Genomic DNA, 22,369 nt, shown 5'->3' on the forward strand with positions numbered 1-22,369 from the left:
AGCGAGTAGCCTGTTCATTAAACATGGCGAAGACAACCATTTTGCAAGTAACACGCATTCTACATCTCCACGTTGCTTTGGCAGCCTTGCACGATGAAGCGCAGCGCAATTCTGCCACTGAAGAAACGTCTTGAAAATGCATGACCTGGCTATCAGCGCCCGAAATCTGGGTGCGGTTCTCGCCGACTTAGGATATTTTCGTCGCAAGTAAACGAGTGCTCGCCTCTCTCATGCTTTAGAAGGCCTCCTCTAACTTTTTTTTTTTGCTTCGTATGCGTCATATTTTTACCGTGACCATGCCTGAAGTGTTCGTTGTAAAAGTAGGAGGCTTTGAAAAATGTTCACTATAAGTGGATGCAGTTTCAATGGGTAGCATAGGAAAATCGTAAGTGCACCGAAATGCGGTCGTTATAACCAATAGATCCGTTACATCGGGGATCGTTATAAGTGGGTTCGACTGTACACGCATGTCGCAGTAAATCAAGCCTTACCTCTTCTGCTTTATCAAAGTTGCCAGACTGCAAAGCAGTTTCAAAAAGGCACCACAGGACTGCGGGCTGCCTCGCATGTTCCTCTCCAATCTGAAAGCAATGGCATCACAGGTTGCTGTTACGTATTCTGGTTACTTAAGGTTTAGGACTTAACAGGACAATGCCCATAAAAACGTGGCACAGATTGTGAAAAGGCAAATTCAAAAATGCACTAGCCACATGGCCACAAATAGCAGAGCAAGATTTCCTTGACTATGCAGTTCCATGTGCATATAGTGAAGCATTTGTGTTGTCACTTTGTGAGAATTAAACTTTCAAATTAGGCTTTTTTTTCATTGGTTCTGCTTCGTAGGCTTACATAAATCATTTGGGTGAAGAAAAGTCTAGAAACATTTCATACGTTCTTCCCACAATAATAAAAGTTAGCTCTGAGTTGAGTATAGTTTAAGCACATAGGCACGTCTGCATTTTGGCTGAACTGTGATGCGGCTGCTGTAGTGGGGATTCATTCCCACAACTTGTGTTCAGCAGCCAGACACTGTAGCCACTGAACTACAAACGAGAAGTAATTTAGAAGTCATCAAGAACTTCACCTTTTGTAAAGCTGCTGATGCTTCTTCGTGACACTGCTGTGCACAGAGAGACTCGGCCAAACACAGAAAGAGTTTTTGGGACATCCAGTCGCTCGCTCCCGATGACAAAGAGAGACCTGCAACCGCAAAACACAGCTATCTGTCTAGAAGCTTCTTTTTTTTAAATTTTTCTCGCAACTGCTGCTTAGGAAATGCAAAACTGCACAACCGAAAAAGCTGTGTTCACAAAATCAAGTCAATCGGGTTTATAAACTGATCTGTTGAAGCTCTCTAGCACTTCAATGTGTTCTTTTGACTTACATTATGAATAACAACTGAAGAAGATCATATTGTTTCTATTTCTAAAGTTTCTTGTCACTTAACTATGCTGCCACTAGTCCTTTACTATGCACAGCTCAGGGAGAAACTATCCGTAAAAGTAAGAATGACAAAATCAAAACGAATGGCAAGAAAAATCGCCACAAAATTGTTGTGGCAGTTCTGAAAATTGGGCAGAGGAAGAGAAAACAGTGAAGTAGGTCTTGACACTTCCAAACACTGAAACATTGTCTGAATAACACAATCATATGTGCAAAGAAAATTAATGCCAAACACGTCTTTTAAGAGGACCATATTGCTTTCAAGACATGAGAATAATATTTTAGTCTCAAAATGATACAGGAGTGCTCAAATAGAACAGATAGAAAGAAGAGTGTGCTTCTCAACCCAACTTGTTGCACTATAAATTAGGATACAGCAGTGATAGCCTGCATGGATGCACCTAAAACAAATCCTCATATACAATGATAGCATAAAAAGTTTGCTAAAAATCCCTCTTAACTGAGTAAAGCGCATTCAGGAAAATGCTACCTTTCTCTGGCATTTTGCCAGAATGTAGTAACCATGAAGAACCAAAAGTGGGAATTAAGTATTGAACTCGTTATTGAATGAACTAATGCTAAGAAAGACAAAACACAAGCAAAGACTTAAATTGTAACAATAGCAGGGATCACAGGCATTTGTCGTTGAATCTGTTTCCAGAGGTCGAGTTCATCCGCTATTCATATGTCTTGGCAAGCCATCAAATATTCTGCCTTAACTGCTGGTGCTTGCGTACATTCAATACCTTACTACATTGTGATTTACGACGTGCACGTTTTGTGATCAGGCGGTCTTCTCTCGCTATCAAATTGGCGACAAATACAAAGAAATTACAGGTAAGCGACAGCTTGGTAACCATTACAATCCAGTCAACACGAACGCTGGCACCTGCCATAGTATTGTCCTCTTGGAGGGCATCGTTCCAATGATTTTTTGAGCTCACCATTCTGGGCATGCACCTCAGCCTTGCGGAAGTTGTATGTCTTCAGGCTGCACAAGGAAAGCAACAGGCTGGCCTCCCTGGAGCTACGCCCTACCTCCACAGCTGCAATAATAAAAAAAAAATATTCCGGTGCTTTACAGGACATGGATTAACACAAGCTGTGTGTACTGGCTGATTTTAATTACAAAGCAAATCTATGCAAATATTTTAATTAAACTTAACGGGGATTCTTGAATCGAGGAAAAAGACTGCATTGAAGGTGTGGAGTTTGGACAGTTCCACGCGTGAGCACAAATACACGCAAACAAGCATTTGTGCATACAAATAATTGTGGCACACCCTCTTACCTTATACTACAGAGATACTTTATAAATGAGCAAAGTATTCACAGCTGAAATGTAAGCTTCATGTAGCCATGGGTCATCTGTGTATAGACAAAACTAAACCTTTCTGCTGCCATGATTCCTGCTACGTCTTTCTGCCAGCTTGGTCATATGATAAGTTCACTAACAAGGCATGTTGTGCTATCAAGGTGCCTAAAAAATCATTTCAGCTGCTTTGGATGCAAGATAACGAAATTAATCACAGAAATCGTAAAAAGTATATGGTAAAACCAGGTGGCCACTTATATCCCCATATCTATGTCTTGGCAGGCGGACATTGTTATGCAAGGCACAATCTTGCACTTGATTATGAAAACATATACATAGTGAAACTTGCGCGCGGCAACAACTCTTTACCTTTGGCCAGTGCCTCGAGAGCATCAGTTGCATTTCCAGAAGCATACAGGTGGGTTGCTTTTGCTAGCCAGCCAACCTGAAGGTTTGGACGGCTTTTGGTAAGTTCCTCGATTTTGTCGATTTCTGCTGAAGGCTTTGGTTCTTCCCAACCTGTAGTTATAATAAAAACCTTTTTTGACAAGTAGTCATTGCCAAACAACTTGTATGTCTTGCTATTACAGACAAGTACTGTGTGACCGTGGCATTTGTTACAAGTGAGTTTTCTTATCTATATGACATCATAAACAATGATGGTACTCATTGAGCAAGAAAGTTACAATGGAAGCTTTCAATTTGTTTTGTAGCAAGAATCCTTTGTGTTTCATTCAGCAGTTCCACGTGCAAACAAATGCTCTCACACATTGACAAACAAGCACACAAGAAAACAGACATCACTTACTGCTAAGAGTCATATCCACATACATCCCACTGATGACTTCCATGGGAACCGACGACTCCGGAAAGCTCTCACCAAACCTTAGGGCTTCACGAATTACATCATCCCTGTGACCAGTCTGAAAACCAATGCAGAAAAAGAATCGAATTAATGCGGTCTAATGTTCCAGGGAAACTTATCGAAACACCACACTTGTATCGAAAACAACCCTTTAATACTTTTGCCTCACGGTCATCATACCAAATCTAAATAATGAAGGCATCCACTATACACACTAAATGGGCAATCCAAGAGTAATGTTTCGCAACAATAGTCACGCTGTTCACAACATAATTCAAGCCATCATAGTTTGCAAATCTGGTGCTTACCTTACACAGAGCATCCACGTAGGATCGACAAAGTGCATCTCTGCGGGGACGTTCAGTTTCACTCGAGAAGGCCAGGTGTGCATAAGCTTTCACAAGCTGCAACGTAATACGAGAGCACTTTAACCTCAGTGAGATACAAAAAAGCATGTTCCCATTATCCTCACTGCTTAATTCACATCACAATCCATATTTTCCCTCTATTGAGAGCAATAATCAACAGTAATCTCTATTCATGAAGTCTACACCCCCTTTTATGCACACCCTTCTTATCCGTTCCTTATGACACACCTACTATTGTTCTCAACTTCCTAATGTTGGTGTCTTCCTCAATATATCCCGCAAGTTATTATTAGGCTGACAACTTGACCTCTTGCCATCATGATATGTCTCCAGTGCTTTTCCATTCACCTAGCTTTCATCTCACTTTCTTACATGACCAAACAACATTTTAACCTTGGTCTCAACGCCTGCAACCCAATGCTCCAGCTTTTATTATCTTTTTTTTTTTTGTATGGTGATTTCAAACTCTGATAAGTCGATACCACCAGAGCCATTCTAGTCTGCCTAGAAATGTCCCTTTCTTTTCTTGAGCAGAAATTTGAACAAAACACTGAAACCATGTTTGTGGGAATGTGCCCGGCTACTAGAGCTGAAATTACGGTACTACCAGCGGATGCAGTGCAAACGCAACTCACCAACTCCTGGTGGTTCTTGGGGTACGTAACAAGCTTGTTACTGCTGAAATCCACAAGAGATTTCCACAACTTTGTGGTCTCCGGTTGGGTGCCTATTATTTGAACACATTCTTCCAATGTACTCAAGTACTGAAAATAGTAGAAACGACAGAATATAAACACTTGGCCACACGTACTGCCAGATACTTCTTAGGCACAAATAGCAAACAACTGTTATACACTAAAATAATATCGAAACATGCTATCGGAGAGTAGAGGAAGAGGACGAGAACGAGGTTGAACTGGCGCACGAGTGGTTCGGCGAATTGCTTGCGACATTTCTTGAGGTAGTGGCGCCAAGCCCACTAGTCGATGGCTGCGGCGAAACTCGTTGCGTTTCCGTCGTCAGCAGACGGTTGCCTCCAGTCTCGCTTTGCAGTAGCTGGCTGAACCTGCACTTCCACCACAATTGTGACGATGGAACGCATCTATTTGCAGGATGGGGAATGAATGCAGAGGTACACCTCAGAGCGAAAAGCAGTTCGCCGAACCACTCGCAAGCCAGTTCAGCCTCGTTCTCGTCTTCTTGCTCTACTCTCTGATAGCATGTTTCAAGATTAACATCCAACATTATGCACGATATTTCCAAACATAAACTTAATCAAAGAACCTTAGGCCCTAAAGAAACTTTAACATTTAATTTTAATGACATTTTAGTATACTGATAATGGCCAATATATATGGCTGAAATCACAGCCAATTATAGCCTCGCTGGAAAATGTGGTGAAATTCAATGCATTCAGACAGGCCCTGACACCAGTGCCCATCGCCAAACAGCCACCAGAAATACAGTTTGTGAACACTTTATACCAGTGTCCATGAACACTGCCATTCGCTGATCACACGAGAAAATGTAGAACTTATGGGAATTTTTACTTAATAAAATCACAAAGCAGTTACACCATTGAGAAATTTTGACAGAAGGGACGTACCAGCAAAATCTAGGTTTATGACACAGGTTGCCCCAAGAGCCCAGTGAGCTTATGGCACAATGAGGAATTATGACCGATTTTGATGCATAATGGGAGAGGATGGAGGTTGGTATACTGAAACTCCAACCTTAACTGTTTTCATAATACATAACTTCAGAGTCACTTCAAATAATTATTGCAACAGAAAATGTCTTGAAACTAGTAGCTCAAAGCAATTTTTTTTAAAGAACTTACAGCCATTGAAAAACAAAAGGGACACTAACTCCAAGTTACCAAAACTATAAAAATCAGCCTGGCTGTACACACCTTGCCAGCATTTCCACTGTTCCTGTAGTGACTGGTGAGTTTGTCAGCTATTTCAACTTGCTTTGTAGCATCACTGCAAGAAGATTTTTTAAATCTTTTTAATTAAGGAATCTCCACAAAAGAGACAAAGCGACTACTCCTTCATTAGAACTTACTTCTGGGTAAGCTCAATAAGTTTCATGTATACGGAATGGCGGTCATTTTCAAAATCTCCCACGCTCTGGTGCTTCTCATACAGAGCACAGAGGCCCTGAAAGGAAGCAAGAAAGACTGGCTTGAAACTTACAAGAAAAATAAAATGTGCTATGAACTACACACCAAGGGAGCCAGAAGCATAAGTGCACAATAAAAAGTATGTACTGTGAGGGCTGGGCGTGATGGCTGAGGCATGAAGGCTGAGGCGAGAGTAGCAACGTAACAAACTATTTATTAAAGAACATAGTGAAGCGCGCCAAAACCGTGACCGTCCGTCGCGGCGGCGGTAGCGAACCTGACCCCTCCCTCGCTTGGGCTTGGTGTTGAGTCGGCGTAGCAGCGCTGTAGGTGGCGCTAGTGATAAGATAGGCGGCACATGCGGGCGCTCACATCCCACCCCAGTCTGACTGACCAAGTCCCTTGGTCAATTGCTTCTGCACACTGTCACACGCACGATAACACACACACATATGTGCGGAAACGCTGCAACTTCACTCGAGCACAAAGCCGTCGAGATGGCTCGGTAGACATCGAGTGCGTTGGGGCCGTTGAGGCTGTTGCTGCTCTGTAGAGGCGACAACATTTGCTCCTGAGGCAGGCGTGGGCTCTGCATTGACGGCGGGCTGTTGCTTCGATCACTGGAGAAACTGGTGGTACATAAGGCTTAAGCTGGGGCACGTGCACCGTTCGTGGTTGATTAACCAAACGAGATGTCAAGTATGACGCACGTAAAGCCCTAAATGTGGATGGTGTAAGCTGCTCGATGAGGCGGTAAACTAGCAGTCGTGCCTTGCGTTGTTGTTGGCGTGGTAGTAGTGGGTGTCGGCATCGTGGCCATTGTCGTTGTGGGCTTTGGCGTAGTTTGTGTTGGCGTTGTGGGCTTCGGTGTGGTGGGCGCTGGCGTGGTTGTCTTTGGCGTGGTGGGCTTTGTTGTAGTTGGCGATGGCGTTGTGGGCTTTGGCGTAGTGGTAGTTGGCGTGGTGGGAAGTGGTGTCGTGGGCGTTGGCGTGGTCGGCGTTTGCGTGGTGGGCTTTGGTGTCGTGGGGGTTGGCGTGGTGGGCTTTGGTGTCGTGGGCGTTGGCGTGGTGGGCTTTGGTGTCGCGGACGTTGGCGTAGTGGTCTTGGGCGTAGTTGGCGTTGTAGGCAGTCTTTGGAACTGGGCCTGGTTTCAGGGAAAAGGACGGACCTTGTTGGGATCACAGCATTTGCCATTCTTGGCCCTAGCTTTTGGTTTGCGGTAATGGTGCTATTCGTGGCTGTATGCTGCAACTGCGTTGGCTTTGGTGGCTCGAATATAAGGCGTGCTTGTGCTGCTGAGAACCAGTCCTCACCTATAATGAGGGGAAGTACATTATCTTCCAAAACAGCAGCTTCAACAACTCCTGTGGCTGGGCCAATGGATATCTTCAAAAATGCAGCACCAACAGGTAGCACTGTGCTTCCTCCTACCACCACGAGTGGAGGCTCGGTCCATGGGGTGATCATGCTTGCAGGCACACGAGTTTTAGATATTAATGTCACCTTGGACCCAGAGTCAGGAAACGCTTCACATTCACCGACTCCACTGAGAGTTGCGTTGAAGAAGGGGCATTGCTGCTGTGAGCCGTCAAGTGTAACGGGTGCACTGTGCAGTGCTGGGGGCTGCTGTGTCTTTGGCATGGTTGGAGGCGCTGATGATGATAAGCGGCTGGTGCGCGTAGGGCACTTGGATGCCAAATGACCCAAGGCATGACATTGGTAGCAGACAGCTTGAGACAGGTCTTGACCACTACGAAAAGCTGGAGCGCCGTACTGTGCCGAAATAGCTGCATAAGTAGCTTCTTGTTGCTCGGTGGGCAGCTCTGAAATGCGCGTTTTTGGTGTGGCCCCTCGGGAGGACTGTGGTGTCGGTTGTTCTGAGCGAGGCTGCTGTCGCTCTGCGGGCTTAGCGGCACGAAAGGATTGCGTCGGCGGCGACACAGAACCGGCAAATGGTGACGGGCTTGCTTTGGCGTGCAGATGTTGCGCACTCTTGTCGAGGCTAGTGCAGGTAGAAATAAACTCAGCTACCGTGGGAGGCCGGTTGGCTGCTATGGCGGCGAGGATGTGTTGTTCCCGTAAACCATGCAGCAGGTAGTCAATCTTTTGGGCCTCCGAGAGGTGAACGGGGCAACGCTCAATGATCTTCAACTTGGCAAAGGCATATTGGTGCAAGCTTTCGGACGGGGCCTGGGTTACCCTCATGACCTGCTCTTGCCACTCGATGAGGGACAATTCTGTACAAAATGTGTCTTTCAGGGCGGCACTCCACGTGGCCCAGGTGCTGTACTGGTTGCCGAACGCGAGATGCCAGTCTCGCGCCGTGCCTTTCAGCTTGCTAGCTGCGATCAGGCGTGTGGTGGCGTCGTCCCACGAGGCGAGCTGCTGTACTCGTCGCACGTCGTCAAGCCATGTATTGACACTGTGGCTGTACAAACCAGCAAATTGCGGAATGGACGATGACAGGTCTGGCAGTGTCGTCACCGTTGTTGCAGGGCGAGGTAGCTGCTGGAACAGCATGGCGAGGCTCTGTAGAGTGGCTGGGTCCAGCCTTAAAGGCGCCGCAGCGGTCGAGGCGAATTCATTCGTTTCAACCGAGGGGGTAGCTTCACGCTGCTGCTGAATGTCGGCTTGCAAACGCTGAAAGAGCTCCTCTTTCGAACCTGTGATGTCCAGCTGTCGACGGGCCAATTCTTCGCGTATGAGGTCGACGCCGAGGCGCGACATGGTCACCGGGTCGAGATTCTGCCACACAATTCCCGGCATGGCGTTGCGCCGAGCCGGCTACACGCTGACGTTTACACACGAAACACACTCTTACTCAGTGAGTCCACCAGCAAGCGCACGCAGGCGCGCACATGGAAGCGAGCGGACGGCGGGAAATGCTCTGGCGGTGACAAAGAAAGGAATGGCGGAACGGCTGTCGCGGGGCGAAGGCTGGCTCGCTTGCTTACTGATGTGCTTGCATTCTTGCGTGGCTGAGTGGCTGCACAAAGGCTCGGGCGTCGACTGCGCCAGATGTGAGGGCTGGGCGTGATGGCTGAGGCATGAAGGCTGAGGCGAGAGTAGCAACGTAACAAACTATTTATTAAAGAACATAGTGAAGCGCGCCAAAACCGTGACCGTCCGTCGCGGCGGCGGTAGCGAACCTGACCCCTCCCTCGCTTGGGCTTGGTGTTGAGTCGGCGTAGCAGCGCTGTAGGTGGCGCTAGTGATAAGATAGGCGGCACATGCGGGCGCTCACAGTACACTGAAGTACAGGTAGATTTTGCAGCCAGACCTAAGCTGGATCGTTTATTTCATTAAAACCTTAATGAAACAACAAGATTAGGAAATATAGTTAAAGTAGAAAGCACAATTAATGCACAAGCCCTTTCATTATTGTATTACAAAACAAATATTGCTTTTGCTAATCTACACAGTAGACTCTTATCAGGTGCAGATCCATGTTTGTTTGTTTTTTCAGGGGGAAGGGGGCGGCAGCTCTGACTTTGACGTGATGACTGATAATGATGACTGCACAGATGCTTACGATTAATCATTAACCCTTTCAGACGCCACCTATGAAGAACTGTCTGTAAATGTGTCAAACCGATACAAAGTTATTTCAAGGCACTCAATATTCTATTGCAACAAAAATAATGCCATAATATGTTCATTTATGTGTGTTATAGTGACTAACCCTAATTAAGTTGTAATTAAATATCTACTTCCTGAAGTCATTCATGCTCCATTTTGGCATAAATAGAATGAAATCTCAGGCTAGAAATATATTGCAAATTAATTTTTTGTTATGTCCATTTCGAGCAAAGAAAAATTAGACTTTTCACATGGCCGGCAGGAAGCGGCACATCGTACGACTCGTTGAACGTGGTAGTGCCTTCAGCAAAGTGATCATATGCAAAAGTACACTGCAAAATGAAGTTAAACGAAAACAAACTTATTGTGCAGGAGGTCCAATTCATCCAAAGCTCAATATATCTTGCTCTTTATAAGCCCCTGGTTGACACAAATAGCAAAAATATGTGGTGTACAAAATTGTGTACATAGCGTCTCAAAGGGCTAATATAGTGATAATACGAGGGGGTACCCAAAAGTAACCAGACTGGCACTGCGTTGGACGGAGCTACCCTATGACACAATTCTCCCACTAGGTGAGCATTGTGCCACACCTTTCGAGTTCATTGCCATATGGTGGGTTCTCCTAGAAAGCTCTTCTCTGGGTGCTGGGATTTTTTTCGTAAAAGTAGTTGCGAGTGATCGGCACTTTTTGTGATGGCCGCTTTAAGTGAACTGTGTGCGGATGCGAAATTTTGTTTTGGGGTGATAAGAATAGCACTATGACTAGGCACGAGTAACAACCTTGGAGCGAAAGTCCAGGTCAATTCGGAACTGTTCTTTCAAAGCGCGGCCTGTTTTCACTCGACCATCCCTTTGCTCATTTGTCGAAATTCAACGCAGAAATTTCTCAACGACTCTTCTCATCCCCAAATCTTCTGTTAAAATTCACTGAAAGGAGCTCCAAGCTATACCAGACAACTTATCCAACTCTTTAGTGGTCCGTCGTCGGTCTTCGAGCACAAGCGCACGATTTTCTTACTAGTATTTTTGTCTACTCGTGAAGTTGATGGACGTCCAGAACGAGGTTTGTCAGGAAGCAACATTTCTCTCTTTTTCAAAAAGAGAAAATCACTCATAGCCTTACATTTTTCCCATCGCAGCGTCCTTGTAAACAGTGTTTAACATCACAATAGTTGCTGAATCATTTTGCAGGAGCACGAAACAAAATTTCACAATCGCCCACTGTTCACTTCAATCAGACATCACAGAAAAAAATGCAAGTACGCGAGACTGCTTTCACGAAAAAAAACACTGTACCCAGAGAAAAGCTTCCTGGAAGAATCTACCAGATTCAATGAACTCGAAAGGTGTGGCATGATGCTCACCTAGCGGGAGAATTTCGTACTACGATAGCTCCGCCCAACGCAGTGAACGGTTCGGTTACTTTTGGATACCCCCTCGTAAATATATTCATGTTCTAATGACACACATATTTTTTAAGAATGAGCACTGAAAGGGGAGGCGACCATTTCACTCACTCAAAGCAAACATCCTTGCTAGATTGTACAAGAACATTTGATAGCTCTAACAAGTGTACAATCACAGGCTTTCCTTAAGTGCCAAATAGGCGTGCAGCATGCAGAAAGCATAACCCTACGGAAGGGCAGCTACCAGCATTGAGTCTGACATCCCTTCCAGCTCTTCTTACAAAGTTGCTTTGAGTACTGGTGAGTTTTCAATAATAAACTATTTCTTGTCTCTCCAGAGCAAAAGAACAGTACAAATTTGGAAAGATGTACTTCATGAGTATCATGTACCGTAAGTTGCCGCCATACGAAAAAAGTTGAAGGGAGGGTCAAAATGTCCTGCCGTCCCTACTAAATCCGTCCATGACCCATGTGAATTGTTAAGGTGATTCTTCTACTCAAGCAAACAATTTAAGTGACTGTAGCTATAGTTCACTAGGTAATTTGCACTTCAGTTAAGCTGAACTTATGGTAAAACAAGTTTCTTCAGTTCCTCTGTGGCTGCATCAAAGTAAGTGTACTGTATTATATTCTCAAGCAACAACTGTGAAAAGCAAGATAACTGTCAGCTCATTTTATGATTTTTCACTATGCTGAACACTACTACTAATACTACACACACAAATGAAAACACCCACTTCTAAAAATTTTTCATTGAAAAGTTCATAATTGCAACGTCAGATTTGCACAGATTAGGTTTTCTATAATATAGCCTTTGAAATAGCAATGCCAGCTATCATCCCTCTTGGCAATTGTCGACGCCAAGCAGTGAAGAAAAATTTCTGCACAAATCAAAAACACCTCGACACTGGTCAAGCAGGCCATCATATACCCAAGCAATAAAGTTGAGACTGGCAGAAAGAAACTGACCAAAAGAGGTTTGGCAAGGCCTGGCTCCTAGTATTCATGCATGGGCCTTACTTTTAAGCAATGCTCGCACATACCTGCCATGCCAGAATTTGGTCAGGGCAAATGCCACAAGCCTTCTTGAATGCAGCAACAGACTGCTCTAGCTGGTCAATTTCTTGTGCTGCAGCTCCAACAAACACCCAAGCCATGTAGCACTCCTTGTCTATTTTCAAGGCAGTCTGCAAGCCACACATTAAGACAATGAGCTTTCTCTTACTCCAGAGCTCCATAAATATAAAACTTGCCAAAGAAAAAAAGTACATTACACAGTTTTACAGCTAGCATCCCTCCTGCATAAAAAGAAACCTTAGGTCCTAGCAAGACCCAAGCAGAGTTTAAGCTCTTGCATGCCCAAACTGCTTGCGTCCACTCATCTGAAACTTCATGCTAAGTAACAGAGACTCAGAGCTGTTGATAAGGAAATTCAATTGGGGTGCTTATGGAGGTACCACAGTGCAGTATAATTAGATGAGCCAGAATTTTCCTCAACCTACTATCTTACGTACAAATAAAATAACTTAATTTCAACAGGTCCTGTTCATATACTCTTTTTTTTGTTCACTAAGTTGTATAGCTGCATGGCACACTCATTCGCAGTGCACCTTGATCCTGACAAAGTCTGCTGCAATAACAATTAAACAGGTACTCTGGCCACACATAGTGTAACGACTCAGTCATCTGAAGACCACTACAGGAAACAAATGATAATGCAAAAGCAGCATCCCACATACATACACCACGTATGTAGCATTCCTCTGTTGAATACAAGCTGTGCTGAGTATACCAGTGTGCGAATGCAGTACAGTAAGAATGCTTGCTACACAGGAAACACAAACACTAGCCACAGCATATCCAATGACATTACCATAGGTGTAAGAAATGCTATCACATTAGTCTGTCTCCAATCTTGTTGCACGGCGAGGCTGATGACCTTTTGCCAAGAGCACTCTCATGAGTGCTCTTGGCAAAATGAGATGAGATACGTAGGTATCTCATCTCGTTTAATGTGATGAGATACCTACGCATCTCATCACATTAAACAACTGAGATGGCTTGCTCTGCAATGTTGAGACATCAGTCAACACATCATTTGCTGGAATCAAGACAGCTTTTAGAAAGAAACAGTATCCATGTCGCAGATCACACTCACAGTAATGCTGACTCGAGAACACAGTTTCTACAATCCCTTCTTTGCTGGTGTGCACTAGCAGCGCCAGAATGTGCAATTGTCACCGTGCCAACTTTTATTATGCCGTGAACAGCACGTAACTTTCGCACGGAAAATATGTATAGTGTACAAATATGGATGAACTGAGTACAGGTCTAATCTTGCAGTGCTGTCACGAAACATAGCAACTAATGGTGCAAGGTAAGACCGTTAGTTTATGTCGACGACACATAATACCGAACATATACAACCTTGCAGTGCTTCAAGGCGGCTTTGAACTCTTTTTGTCTGATTGCTTCTCTTGCGTCCTTTAGTGCTTGCTTCACTTCTTTGGAATCCATTTCTTTCACTAAAAAGAAGAGGAAATCACAAGTTATGAGTTTCTCTTGCTAATAATATTTTGGGACTTTAACGCTGCATATAACCAAAGGCAGAAAGTGTTGATAGAGTTTCGTTTCAAATTGGTGGCATTTTGCAAACTGATCTATTCGCATGGTGCAACCAAGCGTTCATGCTATCGGGTTACACAAACGCGCGCTTCGTCACTTGACACCGTTGCCACATTTTTTACGGCTTCTGACATAACTTTCGATTTAGAAAAGTATTTGCAATAGGTTGTACTTATACGGGAACCCTTCAGAAGCCGCAGCAAATTCCGGAATCGAGCCGATCGAGCCCTGGAAACGAGACCAACAATATTTTCAAGGCAAAATCTTGATGTCTTACGAAGTGCTGTGACAGCAACTGCGGCAAGTGTTTCTCGAGACTTTATGCTGTTGCCCCGTAGCAACAGGCAGCAGCGTCAGAAAGGCCTTTTGAGACTATGCTTCACATTTCCAATAAGTTTCAGTTCCTCAACGAGCCGCAGACGCCGCAGATTCCGATGAGAGCGCCCCCAGTATTTGAAGAGATGCTCTAGGATGCGCTCGGTTTATGTTTATCACCCATACGCAAACGTCTAGGCATGACGTCAGTTCCATTGCGCAGGGCTTTCGCGTGACTAGCGAGCGTCGTTTCACTATTGCATGTGAACGCGTAAAGGAACGTACCGGCATTTGTGCTGCCACCTGGTCGCTTTCCTATATTCATTTTTTTTTTGTTCAGTTTTTGAGAGGCATAAGCGACGCAAGCGGAAGTTAAGGTGTGTTCTTGACTTGACAGGTGCTCAAAAAAAGGCGAATTTTCCCACACATATCTGGGCAAGGTGGTGTTCGTGTGCCCTTAGAGACTGTGCCTCGGTCAGCGATGTCCACTGGGGAGGATCAGAATGTGGAATGCCCGCTGTGCATGGAACCGCTGGAAATGGACGACATCAACTTCTTCCCATGCACTTGTCTATACCAGATTTGTCGATTTTGTTGGCACCGTATCAGGACTGACGAAAATGGGCTCTGTCCCGCCTGCAGAAAACAGTATCCCGAGGACCCGGCCGACTTCAAACCGCTCTCGGTAGAGGAGCTGCACAGGATAAAGAACGAGAAGCGCCAGAGGGACCTGCAGAGGAAACAGAAGCTGTCCGAAAATCGTAAACATTTGGCGAACGTTCGCGTTGTACAGAAAAATCTGGTGTTTGTAGTGGGCCTGCCACCACGACTAGCGGACGCGGAAACTCTCAAGAAACAGGACTGTTTTGGTAAATATGGTAAAACTCACAAAGTGGTCGTCAATCAGAGCACCTCGTACGCGGGGCTGCAAGGCCCCTCAGCGAGCGCCTACGTCACCTACTACAAGGCGGAGGATGCGTTGCGAGCCATCCAGGCCGTCAACAACGTGAAAGTGGACGGAAGGACTCTAAAGGCTTCCCTCGGCACCACGAAATACTGCAATTATTTCCTGCGCGGCCAGCAGTGTCCAAAGACGGACTGCATGTATTTGCATGAGTTGGGCGACCAAGCGGCGAGTTTCACAAAAGAAGAGATGCAACACGGTAAACACCAAGAGTACGAGCGTAAGCTGCATGAACAGATGTTAGCGGCCAACAATAACGTGGCTGCGTGTGCCCCTCCGCCCGTGGTGGCTCCGGCCGCTGCGCCTGCCGTGACTACTGCCCCGAAGAAGGCCAACAAGCCGCGCAAGCCAGGGCTGGCACCGCGGCACGCTAGGCAAAGCGAACAGAAAGCGGCAGCCGCAGCTGCTGCAGCGGCTGCGGCAAACAACACTACGAGCGGTGGTACACCACCGGCACCTAAGGAAAACAGAAGCACGCCGCCAGAAGATCCGTCGCCAACGTTTACGGCATCCCTATCGCCCCCGTCGCCCGAGACGTCGAGGGCTGGCGGTGACGATACGATCGCCCACGAAGACGATTTGGGCTTCGACCCGTGGGACGAGTGCTCCAAGGGCCTGGCGGACTTGCTCGAAAAAGAGGCAGTCTCGGCAACCACATCGACAACGACGGCCACACCACGGTTGGCGAGCAGCAATCCCCTCGGTGCTCCACCTCCAACAGTTCTATCAACTCCGCTGACAACCCCGCTTGCAACTCCTCTGTCAACACCTCTATCAACTCCTCTCTCGACGCCACTGTCAGCACCTTTGGCCACAAGTTTGTCAGCCCCACTACAGGGGCCCTTGTTGTCGATGCACCATCAACAGCGGACACCTTTCCTGCAGCCATCACGCCCAGCGCCGCCTTTTGAACCTTTGCTACGCAGGCCTCCGCCACCACCGCCACCGGGTTTTAGTCCATTCCTAGTGGGACAGCAAACACAGAAACTGATGCCCCTGCCAACGCACCAGGGGCCAGCCATGCCTGGTGCCGGGAATGGGCTGGCAGAACTGTGCGCGCTGCGCGAGTCCCAAGAAGCACTGCGCTCACTTTTACCCACAGTGAACATAACCTTCGGGCCACCTCTCGGGGGCAGCCCTCAGGGTGGTGCCGGTCCACACCATGCACCACACCTGAGGGGGCCTCCGTCTTCACAGTTCGGAAACAGCTGTCCCCCGCCATGGGGCAACAGTGGTGCTCCAGATATGCCCTGGATTGCTCAGGACCCCGCCATCCTGACTGGGCGAAGTCTAACAGATGCCACTAACATGGCTGCGCGTTTCTAGGCTTCTCTTTCTCTCTACCCGCTGCGCTCTTACCCCAGTTCCGCCTTCCCTCTATATTTTTATTTTCTCTTTGCATCGACCACTGTGTGGATCGTGATGATTTCCACAGAACCAAAATTTGACCCGGTTATGTCTTTCTCTAAGAAGACTCCCTACGGTGCTGCTGTGGAAGCTTTTTTTTTTTCTCCAATTCTCTCTTTGCTTTCTAAATTAAAGAAAGAAGAAAAAAAGATCCCGCCATGCGATGGAATAAAAGGTACGCAGTGAAATTCAAGGCATCTGGTTGCAGTTGTCACGAGTGGACCGCCTGGATGGTTCACTGGTCTACAACATACCATGCTATTCATTGGCAAAGGAAGAGCATAAATTGATCAGCAGCTGTTACTTGTCACTCTGCTGCATTACTCTAGCCTTTACTGCAACAACAAAGGCTGGATATGCATCAATGCTAGCTGAGTTTAAGGTCACTTGTAGCTGTTGGAGGGCATGCACTCTGATATAACTAAATGAGCAGCCTAAAAATTCTATTGCACCTGGTGAGGGTTGTCATTGGTTATTGAAACGTGCAAAAGATGCTCTCAGCTGCAATCATTGCTGAAGAAGCATTCTGATGCTATGGCATGTACCAGTGTGTAATCGGACCTTGGCGAAAGAGGCAAAAGCTGCTGTTTTGTTTGGTCTTATTCCTTCCTCCAGAGTCTATGGCATGGGGTTCTTTATATGTTCTCTTTGTTCTCTCTTTTTCTCTGTATCTCATTAACACACTATAGCTCAGAGCCACAAATGCACTGTTTGTGTCCTCAAGCTCGTCATCTATTGCTTTTTTTTTTCAGTGTGCGATGATCTGGAGCTTTCTATACAAGCAGCTTACCCTTGTTGCATTTTGTTTAAAGTTTGTTATAGTGCAAATATTTTTGGAACAAAGCATCTTCTTCTTTTTTTTAGTGATCGTGGCTATTTTTTGCTTTCTGAGCAAGACAACAGTTGATATTTTTGTTATTCAGTTTCACAGTATCGATGTCAGTGCTGTGACTAAATGGATTTTATGCATAAAAAGAACTTCTATCGTAACAATTGTCAAGTCCTTCTATGTTGCATGACTCATTTTCAAAGTGATGTAGGACACTGAGCAGACAACACACATTATTCGAGCTTGCATCTTAAGTTAAACTTCATTAGCTCCCTTTCTGTTGTGTGAACACCTCACAAGCATTGACATATTACTGATCTTGCAGTGCCATCTTGCTCTCTGTGTGGTCTGTGATGTAAAAGTTGATGAGCCTAAATTAACATATGTACACAGGGTTGACAACCTGCTCATGCAAGTCTGGATATGAGTGGGAAGGGACTATGAACTGGTGGCATTTACATGTTATGTCATTGGTCTTTCATGGCAATATGCCTACCTCATCACTTTGTCACCAGCAAAGCTACAATATATCGTTCTTCCTCAGTATGCAAAACTTTGTTGAACTTTGGAAAAATGGGGACACTAAAGGAAAAAGAAGTTGAGCACTATAGTAAATTATGCTTGTCCAACTGCACAAAGCAACCATTACCATCAGAGCAAGCTTCGTAAGCCATAAAAGAGGCAAGAACGAAAAGATGGGGGATGAGAATGGCACTTTGAAGTTTCTGCACCAGCCCGCCATAATGACATGGATCCTGATAGAGCCTCCTTGAGCCTAGCTAATTGTTTATCGGCAAAGCACAACTACATTTCGTTATGAAGGAAACCAAAGACTTCATTACGCTACTTTTATAGAACCTTCACTAAATTGCAACAACCCAAATATGGGAAAATGCATCGAAATTCATTGTACCGCACTGACACATCAGTGAAGGCCTAAAAGGAAAAAAAAAAGTGCAGTTTTCACTTTCTGTTCTAATAACCTTTCATTGTTAAGTTAATAAATGAAGGAGATCGAAGCCGTTCTTTGTCAATCTAGACGGATTTAGTGAAATTGACCGATACCGTCTGGGTAGTCGCATTGCATGTTTCTTGATCTGCACGCAGTGTGCCCTACCCACAGATGAATCCAGCTTTGATCCTTGTCGTGCGGGCCTCACTGTGGGTTGAGTCACCTTCAAGGGAAAGTAGAGATTTTTTGATGAAATCACATGGTCGTGCACAATGGGAGATGTCGACAATACCAAGTGTGCATAGCGTAAAATTTTTAGTTGGAATTTCATCATGTTTGTAACTGAACAATGCTTTTATGTTGTTAAAAATATGTGACTATCTGTGTGTGCACACATGGCATTTTTAACTCATTCTTTTGCTGCATCAGCTGCATGACCAATGTTGTGTTTCTTTGTGTGTGTGTCATGTGTGAGGTGCAAGATGGCAATCTAAAAACAGCAAATGCTATTGAGTAACTTGCAAAGAGACTAAGTTGTGCATTTGTGGCTTACCTGGAGTGTGTTAAGTTGCAGTGATCGCTTGATTGCTGTGATCAGAGATCGGTTGTAACAGGCATTAGTAGGCCATAGGACTAGCTTTTTTGGTATGCCGGGTGCAAGTAGTGCTTTTGGGATGACTAGAAGGAAATTGCGTCAGTGCACAATCGGCCACCATTGAACTGCAAGGTAACTCTGCTGCATCCATTATCTGAAAGACAAGGTTCATGGCGTTTGAGAACAGCCATTTAAAGCTTTTGCTCCAGCTTAACTTTTTACCAAGGAAAAGAATGCTACTGCTTTTTTTTTAAACAAGACGGGACATCTGCATAAGTGTGTTTAACTCTACAACGTGTCACAATTATTTTTTAAGGGCACAGAAAATGCATTCTCGAATAAAAGCTTCACAAGGCACTGCTACTGGCAAAGCCTCGCTGTGGACAGTCAGGTGTTGCACATAGCTCTTGCAACTGTTACGTTCTCGATGAATATTTGCTTGCATGTTCAGATCAATTTAATCGTATTTTCGTGGTATGTGGCATTCCCCTGTGACATACCGCGTTACAGGCTGTTGTGAGAATCTTGAAAATTCCGTAGCTTGTTTAATCTTAGTGCGATTCTGACTACACTTCCCAAAGAGGGAAATAAACACAATAAAAGGGCTGGTATCGATACAGATGTCTGCCACATATGCATAGATAACTTTATCAGTAATTAATCAAATAACTGTAGCAGTCATCAGAATGATTACGTCAGCTACTGTCAGGAAAGAACACCGGTGATATTTTTTGTTTATCCCAATTTCACATTGTAAGCATTGAAGGGGCAGAAAGATGTACAGCTACGTGGCAGCTGTTGCGATACATTAATGATCCAAGGTACTCAAAATGTCACTTTTACTGAGAATGATGTCTTCACGAGCGACCAAATAACAGAATAGTGTATCGCATTTGTTTTCACACCACCAGTTCAACTACGTATTGTACTGCTATAGGTATCTCGTGAAAAAGGTTTAGCTGTTACATCTGCTTGCTTTTCTACATGTTTAAATGTAAAGAGTTTTGCCATATCATCTTGTATGCTTACGGCCCCCAAGTCAACGTTAAATGGCCCTTAAATGCATATGCAATTTTTTTTCTGGTTTTTACATTTTAAGTGAAGTAATGGTTAGACAAGCAATTGCTCACAATTGCGAAAATATGAACTTTATTGAAAAGATCGCAGTTTCTTGCAAGCCTTTTTACAATAACAGCAGCAGACGGAAAATTGTATTAAGGCCAACATAAGATGATGTCACATAGCTGCCTTACATTTACATTCTATTATCTTTATTTCTTTCTTCTTTTTTTCTTGTGCCAGAAGAGAGCACCTGCTTTCATGAAGAGGAGGAGTAAACGATGATATTGAAGCAGCTATGGTGAAATTAAGTAAGGGTTGTAGCCTCTTGTCAGATTTGTCATGTCACTAGAGTTCCATGAGGAGCAGGCTGAAGAGGTTATTTGATTGCTGGAAAGCTTTGTGCTGATCATTGTCTAAGTGTTTGTAGATGATAAACCAGATGAACAATGCAGATATTCACACAGATTAAGGCAGCGGTTTGAAGTAGGGGTGTGCGAATATTCGAAATTTCGCATATTTTTCGAATAATGTTTGCTATTCGATTCGATTCGCACTGGAATTTTACTATTCGAACTTCTCAAAAACAAATACAGTAAACGTCCGATTAAAAGTGACCCCTTCAGATTTTTAATATGCTTCACCTCATTACACCTCGGTACTGCGGCAAAGCTGCCTTTCAAGCTCCGTTACGGTCGAACTTTGCCAAAAGAAAGTCAACGTCCGATTGGAAGTGGTCCCTAGATTTTCAATAAGCTTCACCTCATCACACCCCGATATTGCGGCAAAGCTGCCTTTCAAGCTCCGTTACGGTCGAACTTTGCCAAGAGACAGTCAACGTCCGATTGGAAGTGGTCCCTAGATTTTGAGTATGCTTCACCTCATCACACCCCGGTGTTGCGTCAAAGCTGCAACACCGGGCTCTGCTTTGCTACGGTCGCAAATGTATTAACTCAAGAAAACGCTGGTTCCAACGTGGAGACAAAAGATGTGGCAGAGGTGGGGGCTCAATTAATGCTCTTTTGGACCTGAAATTTGGGCAGGAAGTCCGAAAAATCAGAAGCCGAAGTTTTAGCATCCAAAATTTCAGATGTTCTTATATATCGACGTCTACGAGGCAGATTTGGAACTCCGGACTTCAAAGGAGCACACCCTTCTCCGCCACATCAGTTAGGCTTCCACAGAAGTTGAAAGAGGAGGAGAGGCTGAGGAAATGGCATCTTTGCCGATCACGTGTAAAGTGTTGTCGGCAACACTTTGGTTGGACCAAATCATGTAGATAAATAGAATTCGGCCTCTACATTGCCTCATTCTTGATAAGACAACTATGAAACACCACTCCGCCAGTGCCTCATCAACCTAGTGAAAAGAAACACTTTCATGTTGCTATCTCATAAGAATCTCTCTAACTTTTTTTTTCTGCAATTTCGCTTCGAAGTATTCGAAATATATTCTGGAAATATTTGAGAAACATTCTAAAAACATTCGATTCGATTCGCACTCACACTTCAATATTCGAATTCGCTTCGCACCCAAATTTTGCTATTCGCACAGCTCTAGTTTGAAGTGATCAACAGTGGTAGCTGCCCCCACTTCCTGTTGAACAAGTTTCGCTTCCATCAAGCAAACACGTGCTCTTTTCTGTGTGAAATTTTCACACTGTCGCAAACCTGACAATAGTCAGTTGAGATTTTAAAAACACTCTGTCCATATTTCTATAAAAATCATTAGACATCTCTAGAAAGGTATCACACTTATGGTAGCACGTTATGTGTAGGAGCTTGGGAGATGTTATGCAATTGAATATCTTCAAATCAAATCAAAATGGGTTTCATTCATATAAGTAGAGGAAATACGTACAAAATATTTGGACCAATAGCCTACATGGCTAGTGTATATCTCCTAAGCATTCCATGTGTTGATTTCATGCTTTGCTTTGTGCACTTTCTAGAAATCTCGGCAAAATCAAACAATCTACAAGGTACTAGTTGCAGCAGAAAAGTGGTGCAGTGCCTTTTAGCTGTACAGATACAGTGCAGCAGCAGATAATTCAAGAAATTTGTTTCATATCCTTCTTTGCTTAACATACCCTCCTGGTTACAAGCGCCAATAACAAGATCGATCATTGTGTTTTCTTACTCAAAGAAAATTCCAGGTATAGATTCGTTTTCCTGTATTTTCAAAAACTGTACATGTAGCTGCATGACAGCACAGTTTAAGGGAAGCCTCATGGGTATGGGAAGTATTTATTTTTCAGGGCTTGTTGTGTGTCACGTAGAAGCCCGATCTACCAATCCAATGTGAACTTAAAGGATACTTTTGCTCGCAAACTAGTCAAATGGCACATACATTAAGAAATGCTATATATTGACCTGTTCTGCTTTCGCCTACCTGCACAGAAGTGGTTGAAGCAAGCACAAGGCAGAGGTGAACGAAAAGAAACTGGAAGTCTGAGACTAAGAGGTGTTCATTGTTCTAGCCTAAGAAGCCTTCTTAGGTTAGAACAATGGCAGTAAGCT

At 44.6% G+C, this 22,369-nt stretch overlaps 3 protein-coding genes across 3 annotated transcripts in view; 1 reads left to right on the plus strand and 2 right to left on the minus strand.

The window, feature by feature from the left end:
• LOC119387034 (tetratricopeptide repeat protein 37-like) overlaps nt 1-14,196 on the minus strand; it is a 62,684-nt gene extending 48,488 nt beyond the window's left edge. The window contains exons 1-12 of the mRNA XM_049414111.1: nt 14,007-14,196; nt 13,532-13,629; nt 12,148-12,291; nt 6,059-6,153; nt 5,904-5,976; nt 4,627-4,755; nt 3,932-4,027; nt 3,567-3,681; nt 3,128-3,277; nt 2,388-2,489; nt 1,085-1,200; nt 492-581 (exon numbers count right to left, since the gene is read on the minus strand). Coding sequence (XP_049270068.1) covers nt 492-581; nt 1,085-1,200; nt 2,388-2,489; nt 3,128-3,277; nt 3,567-3,681; nt 3,932-4,027; nt 4,627-4,755; nt 5,904-5,976; nt 6,059-6,153; nt 12,148-12,291; nt 13,532-13,621 — 1,200 coding nt within the window. The 5' untranslated portion in view covers nt 13,622-13,629; nt 14,007-14,196. The remainder of the gene's footprint in view (nt 1-491; nt 582-1,084; nt 1,201-2,387; nt 2,490-3,127; nt 3,278-3,566; nt 3,682-3,931; nt 4,028-4,626; nt 4,756-5,903; nt 5,977-6,058; nt 6,154-12,147; nt 12,292-13,531; nt 13,630-14,006) is intronic.
• Nucleotides 6,317-9,049, minus strand: LOC125757649 (RNA-binding protein 33-like). The gene has a single exon (XM_049413342.1). The coding sequence runs from the start codon at nt 8,880-8,882 to the stop codon at nt 6,543-6,545; it is 2,340 nt and encodes a 779-aa protein (XP_049269299.1). The 5' UTR covers nt 8,883-9,049; the 3' UTR covers nt 6,317-6,542.
• A 164-nt stretch (nt 14,197-14,360) lies between the features above and the next one.
• LOC119387032 (CCR4-NOT transcription complex subunit 4) lies at nt 14,361-17,408 on the plus strand. The gene has a single exon (XM_037654332.2). It carries the CDS (start codon nt 14,526-14,528, stop codon nt 16,332-16,334), a length of 1,809 nt encoding a protein of 602 aa, XP_037510260.1. The 5' UTR covers nt 14,361-14,525; the 3' UTR covers nt 16,335-17,408.
• The last annotated feature ends 4,961 nt before the right edge of the window (nt 17,409-22,369 follow it).

The sequence above is a fragment of the Rhipicephalus sanguineus genome, chromosome 3 (genome assembly GCF_013339695.2).
Source record: "Rhipicephalus sanguineus isolate Rsan-2018 chromosome 3, BIME_Rsan_1.4, whole genome shotgun sequence".
Classification (NCBI taxonomy): Eukaryota; Metazoa; Arthropoda; class Arachnida; order Ixodida; family Ixodidae; genus Rhipicephalus; species Rhipicephalus sanguineus.